This window comes from Dioscorea cayenensis, chromosome 2 (genome assembly GCF_009730915.1).
Source record: "Dioscorea cayenensis subsp. rotundata cultivar TDr96_F1 chromosome 2, TDr96_F1_v2_PseudoChromosome.rev07_lg8_w22 25.fasta, whole genome shotgun sequence".
In the NCBI taxonomy this organism is placed as follows: Eukaryota; Viridiplantae; Streptophyta; class Magnoliopsida; order Dioscoreales; family Dioscoreaceae; genus Dioscorea; species Dioscorea cayenensis.
In genome coordinates this window covers 16606582-16613775 of record NC_052472.1, presented here as the reverse complement: position 1 = coordinate 16613775, position 7194 = coordinate 16606582, and the positions used below count along the sequence as shown (strand labels likewise).

The following is a 7194-nucleotide window of genomic DNA, read 5'->3' as shown; positions in this document are numbered from 1 at the left end:
ATGTACTTTGCAAGTAATACAAGACCAGATATACCTTTTGCAGTAAATCTCCTATCAAGATACAGCTCTACACCAACACGAAGACATTGGAAAGGAGTAAAAGATGTGGTACATTATTTACGAGGAACTATAGATGTGGGCTTATTTTATCCACAAGAATCTTCATCCAACCTCATAGGCTTTGCTGATGCTGGGTATCTGTCTGATCCTCACAAAGGGCGATATCAGACTGGATACATATTTTCTTACAATAGTACAGCTATCTCATGGTGTTCTACAAAACAAACTCTTGCAGCTACTTCATCAAATCATGCTGAAATTCTAGCTTTACATGAAGCAATTCAAGAATGCCAATGGTTGTGATCTATGATTGGTTATATACAGTCATCATGCAAATTACCAACTGTTACAACAAGTGCTACCGTAATTTATGAAGACAATAGTGTTTGTATTTCTCAGATACAATGAGGTTATATTAAAGGTGACAGAACGAAACAAATATCATCAAAAATTTTTCTACACTCATGATCACCAAAAAGAAGGCGTTATAAAAGTTCAAAAGATTAAATCTAATGAGAATCAAGCAAATCTATTTACAAAATCACTTCTCAAGTGCATTCACCAAAAACTTGTACATAAAATGGGAATGAGAAGATTCAAAGATGTAAGTACTCCTGAAATAAATTAAAATTATTTATTTGAAGGGGAGATTGTACTCTTTTTCCCTTCGCCAAAGTTTTTAATGAGGCAGTAATCCTCAAATATACCAAGGATAGTATACTCTTTTTCCTTAGCCAGGTTTTTATCCCATTGGATTTTTCCTAGCAAGGTTATCGGCATTACTGCAACAACCTTCTAGATATTATTGCAGTAGCCGCCAGTACTGTTATTATTCCATCTACTAGGGTATTTTGGACCGTTGGATCAAATCAATCATGATCGTTCATTCATCTTTTATAAACGTATAAATAGCCCCCCACACACACACACACACATATGTATGGTGAATTTTAAAGGGTTTTTGGTAAATATTATGGCACTTTATTCCTATTATTCTCTTTACATTTATAAAATATTTTCAATAAAAATATCTTTAAAATATAAAGAATTATTTGCAAAATTAACCTATTACCTATGGCTTAATGTAAAAGTAAACAAAATAAAATAAGATAAAATTTGTTGAATAAAATGTTTCAACCTACATTCACCAACTACTCTATGAGCTTTCAACCTCTATTTAAGAATATTGATTGTGATAAGATCTTAAATTTTTAAATTCAATTTTCTCTCTCAAAATTTTATTGTCTGATTGATGGAAAAAAGATTTAGATTTTGTAGTTTTATAATTATTTGTACTATCATCATGATTAATCTTTTGATTTCTTTATTTTTAAAAAATTTTGGTAACTGATCGGCATTCACATTTGAACTTATGTTTTTCAGAGCTTTCAAGAAATATAACTCACTTGAGAGGTCATCAAAAATCTTTGGCTTTTGAACATAGATTATTACAAAATTATAATTATTATTTTCCCCCTTGTGATTCATATTTTCAATGTTCATATTAAATCGTCGAACACTAGTTTCTAAAATTTTCATGATTAAATGATGATGCTTGAAAGTGAGGAAAAGAATTATAAGAGACAACAAATTTTTAAAAAAGGAAATATTAACAATGTGTTTCATGTTGTCCACTTTGGTACCCTTTAATGACAATGAGCTAGAAAAGAAATAATAATAATAATTAATGACGTCTTAAGAAATAAATCCTAAATGAAAGAGGAATTAAACAATCCCTCCCTCCGGCGTACTGTTCATGTATTGTTCACCAGAGATTTTTATATTATTCTTGTATTGTACATACACTGTACATCAGGGCACGGCCAGTACTGTTCGGTATCTTTTTTGTATTCATAAAAAAGGGCACTTGTCGCCTATTATTCAAAAAAAGAGGAATCAAACATCAGTCAAGCTATTTGATTAACGGAGGAGGAGGGAAAAGATGTTTGACTGAAAAATTAAAACACTCATTAAGGTTTTTAAAAATTAAAAATAATTGTGTGAAATTGTTATTGACTTAGAAACTTAATTTAACCAAATTGTACCAAAGAGTTAATTTTCCAGCAGCATGATTGCCCCACTCCAAAAAGCCTTAGTGTAAAGCTTTTTGTTTTTATAAAAATGGATAAACTACAAATTTATTGAAAGAAAAGGAACCAAACAAGAAAATATAAGTAAAAAACAAAAAACAACACAAACTTAGTGTAAAGTTCAAGTCCTAAGTTTAATTCTCATTAGATGAATAATGATAATAACAGGTCTTCGATTGTGAATGCAGGATTACAACGACCTACAAACCCTATCCACATGGTGAGAGCACATCGACTAGATGATATTTTTGATCCGTAATTCCTCGCCATATATATGCATGCTCCTATCAGTATTGTATTTGTCACATTTGTTAAAATAATATAATAATAATAATAATAATAATAATAATAATAATAATAAATTCAACCCTTGTTATATAGTTAATATACTCAAAGTTGTTTTGTCGATGAACTACATATAAATGAATAAATTAAAGATTGAAGAATAAAATTTCACTTTAATCACATGGATATATGAAGATTTTATATATATATATATATATATATATATATATATATATATTATATATGACTTAAGATAGAAAAAGTAATAAGGCAGGGGACAACAAAGAGTTAAATGATATTGATTATTAACAGGTATTGCTATTGATCTTGGTTAATGTTGTAGCACGAGTCTCATGTCATAAAAAGGGTCCGACAGAAAGTTATATAACTTAACTATCTAAATTATGAAAGTGATTAAACTATCATAAATATGCTTACTATGAATAAATTCACATTCTTTTAACTATTGTTAAATAGTAAAAAGAATCTTTGTTTGTTACAAAAAAATAAACAAAGAACTTATGTTCATTTGCACACTTGCTCATGCTAGACAAAGTTGGAATATACCACTATTTTTCTTAGATAACCTTTACACCTAACTCAGCTTAATTCGAATTGTCGAGCCAAATCAGAATCATTACTGTTTAAACCAAATGGCATTTTAAGGATCTGGATAAATTTTTACAAGTTAAGAACCAGAATGAAATCTTCTATTTTCTATTTTTAACTTTTTAAATAATTTTATATAATAATAACAATATAATAATTTTTTAATATATTTTGATTAACCGGTGCCTTAAGCTATGGTTCGATTCTAGTTTCAAAGTTTACAAAATCAGAATCATTAGTTTAGAATCGGAATTGAATCAGAATTGAACCAGATCAGAATTAAGTCTAATTAATCACCCTATAATCCTAGATCATGAATAGATCTCGTCATAGAATGGAATAAGGTGACTATCTGAAAGCATCTTAAACTTCATTGTCAATTTGATAGCTCAACAACAAAAGGTTTTCCTTTACGTCAAGATTTTACCCTAAATTAGGAAAACTTCTTCATCAACATGATGAGAGTACAATCTAGCTGTTTTTCTTGGTGAATATTATGACTCATACACATGGCACCCTTAGAATTACTCCCCCAAGCTAGTTTTGTATGTACTAAATAACTATTAAAGCGTACCATCCTATGCTTGCTTCATAGAGCAATGAAAACGAAGATGAAAAACCTTTGTTATTCATTGGTGGATATATCATAGGCCGGACATTTACGGCCGTTCCATCACTCTTCACTAGATAGATCTCAACTAAACAACTATTTTATATTATGTCCAAAATTAATCTAATTCTCTTTGCGTCAATCTTGATTATAATTAAAGTTATTCATATTTATTTTTCAAATGTCTACGGCTCCAAAAGCAAAAATATGCAAAAACTAGAGGATTTGGTGAACACCATATAGCCTTGAGTTTCTAGGAACCTATGCAAGCTAATGATCTTGAAGATCCATCATTTAATCTGGGAATCAAGTACTCTTCGAGTGTGTATAGGCTCATGCTATTCAGAAAGAAAATATCTTTTGTATCTTTTTCAAGGGTTTCTCATTTGTTATGTTTTTCTATTTGTTTGTTGCATCTTTATCCATGTCTAATAAACTCTAAGCGTCATAATGTGTCTTTTGGGGGTTATGCGTTTGTTGCTTTATTTTTAATATTCTTTTACTTTAATATATGTAATTTATCTATTTTTCTAAAAAAAACGTTCTATATGTGCCCAACGTTAAAATAAATTTTGAGACAAATCAGTGTTTTTCCATGAATGTGTAAGCATGTTGGATTTTAACTTTTTAAGGAAAAAAAAAAAAGTTAGATTGATTAATTATGGTTTAATTTGGGTTGTCACAAACTTTTAAAAATAAAAAATAATAATAATAATAATAATAAACAAAAAAAAAGGCAAGATACTGACAACTCAATAATTAATTTATTAAAGAATGAGATTAAAAAATGAACACTGGTTAACCTAATATTCTACAATACAAACCCCAAAAGAGAAGAATCTCAGTTCAGAGAGTAAGTCCCAAGTCCTCCCTCTTTATAATATTTCCAACTCTGACAACCCGACCCGTTTCCTACGCTGAGTTCTATTGTCTCCATCCATGTGATTTTTAGAGATTAGTTTTTATTATGAATTTTAAATTATATTATCTTTTCATATGATTTTTTTTTATTAAATCAACATGAATTAAAAGAGTTGAATACATCTCTTTTCATATATATTTGTGTCTATTTTAACTTATTATGTTGCAAATAAGATATATAGTAAATCTTAAGTCAAACATCTGTCATTTACATCAACAACATTGATGCAATATTGACTGATTTAATTAACTACTGAGAGAGTATTAATCAAAGTGCATAGATATATAGATATATAGATATATATATATATACATGGATTTGGATTTTGGCTTCAAGTAATTAAAACACAAGCTATGACAAACATACAAATGGAAAACATCAACAATACTGCACATTGAAAAACCAAGACAAGCTTTTAACCATGTACCATCAATCAATGTTTCCCTCAGACAACACAGAAACACACACACAAACAGAAAGTTGATAATAATAACAAAAATAAAAATAAAATCTCATGAAATTACACAGGAGTCAGTGGTAGTACATAACCTTCTCTTGAATTTTGTAGTTCCCAGTTCCTCTATTTGTTCCTTCTGTTCCTGCTGCTGTAGCAAAACACATGTTGTCATTGCACCCATTTTGACCATTCAATAACAGTTCTCTAATCTCCTCATAACCATAATCCATTGGCCCCCCTCCTCCTCCTCCTCCAACTATTCCAACCATCATTTTCTCATCATAAAAACACTGTTGTTCAAACCCAATTGGTTCACCTCCATTAATGTTATTACCCATACTGTTGTAATCATAACTGATCTGAGTGCAACTTCCATCTGATGAACTGCAACTTGTTTCACCTCCAAACATGAGAATACTACTCCCAGTACTGCTTTTCATTTGGTACTGCTCTTGTACTGCATGATCCAAGCTCAATACTTGCTGTGCTGCTTCTTTTCCACCATAAGTTGATGAGATTGTACTTGTGCTTATCTCAAAGCAGGGTTGATAAATTTGCTGCTGTTGGTGTTGCTGTTGGTGTTGCTGCTGTAACTGCAGTTGTTTTCTCTTTGATGGTGTGAATCCCAGGAGCTTTTTCTTCAGTTTTGTGTTCCAGTAATTCTTGATATCATTATCTGTCCTTCCAGGTAACTGTGCAGCAATAATAGACCACCTAAACATAGACCAAACTTTCATTTATTTTATCATATACTGGCCAAAAAGACTAGACAAAAAGATTGACCTGCTTCCAATGTTGGCAAAGAGAGTGCAAATGATCCTATCTTCATCTGGAGAGAACTCCCCATGCTTTATGTTTGGCCTGAGATAATTCAGCCATCTCAACCTGCAACTTTTCCCACACCTTTTCAACCCTGCCATCATCATATCCATACACAAAAACAAGTACAAAAGTAAAGAAGACAACATAAAACAAAACCTCACAACGTATATATATAGATATATATATAATTAAAAAGTAGAAAGAAAAGAAAGAGGAAAGAAAACAACAAACCAGCTTTATGAGGAAGAGCAATCCAGTTTCCTCCAGTGCCATACTTCTCAATGAACTCTTTGAGCTTGCTATCCTCCTCTGGAGACCATGGCCCTTTCTTCACATTTGCCTTATCACAACATGGAGCTCTCCCCATTATCTCTCTTTATATCTCTCACTTCAAACAAGAAATAGAAAGGAAGAGAAGAGTTATAGATGTGTACATATATATAGATGAAGAGTCTTATAAATAAAGATGAATGTGGTGGTGAAGTCAAAGGATAGGCTGTCTCTGGTTTTCATTAAGTCCCAAACCAAAGCTGGCCCTGGCTTCTTCTCACAAGTCTTCAATGCCACAAAGACTAGTTGTTTCACTTATAAATATTTAATAGTTGAGATAGTCCTTTGCCTTTGGATGTCCCTACATGCATCTAATCTAAGCTTTATTCTATTTATGTGTGTGCTTTTCATTCATCTCTTGGCCTCTCTTTTTCATCTCATTTTTCATACAAGTCTAGAAAGGAAAAAAGGGTAACCAAACTTGTGAAAGTGATGGTCTAACCGCTGGATAGCCATCTTATAATTCCACTTGTTTAGGCATGAGCATGGTTGAAACTTGCATGTATGTATATATATTTTTATGAACTGTTGATTATTAAATAATTAATCACTCATGATAAGGTTGTAACCTATAATTTTGGAGTGAAAAAACATATATAAGTGTAACACATAGTTATCTAAGTATTTAAAGTTTATTTTTTTTAAGAATAGAATGCAATTATTTCTTAAATTGTTTTAATTTTTAAATTAAAATGAATAAAGTATAACTATATTAGAAATAAAAGTGTTATATAACCTCAGTGAATAATAGCAATGACAGCGTCGTTTTTATGAATATAAGCGATGATTGGAGACTAGGATGTCTGTATATATATGATATAAAGAATAATATAAGAATCCCGGGTGAACGGTGCAGTATGAAACGATGCGGAGAAACTGATCTCTGTTGGAGGAGAAATTTGAGCCGTAGCCTCCACTTCTGACTTTTATATAACCTCAGTTGCTATGATAAAGTCTATTGTTGCATTAATTTGCATTTAATCAATTTAGGGAATTTGTATATAATAGT

General features: G+C 30.8%; 2 protein-coding genes across 2 annotated transcripts; one reads left to right on the top strand and one right to left on the bottom strand.

Annotated features, from left to right (window-relative positions):
* Nucleotides 1-363, top strand: LOC120273187 (secreted RxLR effector protein 161-like). Its single transcript, XM_039279826.1, has one exon. It carries the CDS (start codon nt 1-3, stop codon nt 361-363), a length of 363 nt encoding a protein of 120 aa, XP_039135760.1.
* A 4551-nt stretch (nt 364-4914) lies between these two features.
* On the bottom strand, nt 4915-6396 carry LOC120271491 (transcription factor RAX2-like). The gene is made up of 3 exons (XM_039278175.1): nt 6087-6396; nt 5817-5946; nt 4915-5747 (listed from the first exon to the last, which is right to left on the bottom strand). The coding sequence occupies exons 1-3, from the start codon at nt 6220-6222 to the stop codon at nt 5108-5110; spliced, it is 906 nt and encodes a 301-aa protein (XP_039134109.1). The 5' UTR covers nt 6223-6396; the 3' UTR covers nt 4915-5107.
* Between the last annotated feature and the right edge of the window lie 798 nt (nt 6397-7194).

Excerpts from the sequence above, each read along its gene's own strand:
- LOC120273187 (XM_039279826.1), top strand. The coding sequence starts at position 1 with ATGTACTTTGCAAGTAATACAAGACCAGATATACCTTTTGCAGTAAAT.
- LOC120271491 (XM_039278175.1), bottom strand. The coding sequence starts at position 6,222 with ATGGGGAGAGCTCCATGTTGTGATAAGGCAAATGTGAAGAAAGGGCCA. Across the intron at positions 5,947-6,086 it reads TGCTCTTCCTCATAAAGCTG|GGTTGAAAAGGTGTGGGAAA; the intron begins GTTTGTTGTTTT and ends TGATGATGGCAG. Across the intron at positions 5,748-5,816 it reads TTTGCCAACATTGGAAGCAG|GTGGTCTATTATTGCTGCAC; the intron begins GTCAATCTTTTT and ends GTCTATGTTTAG.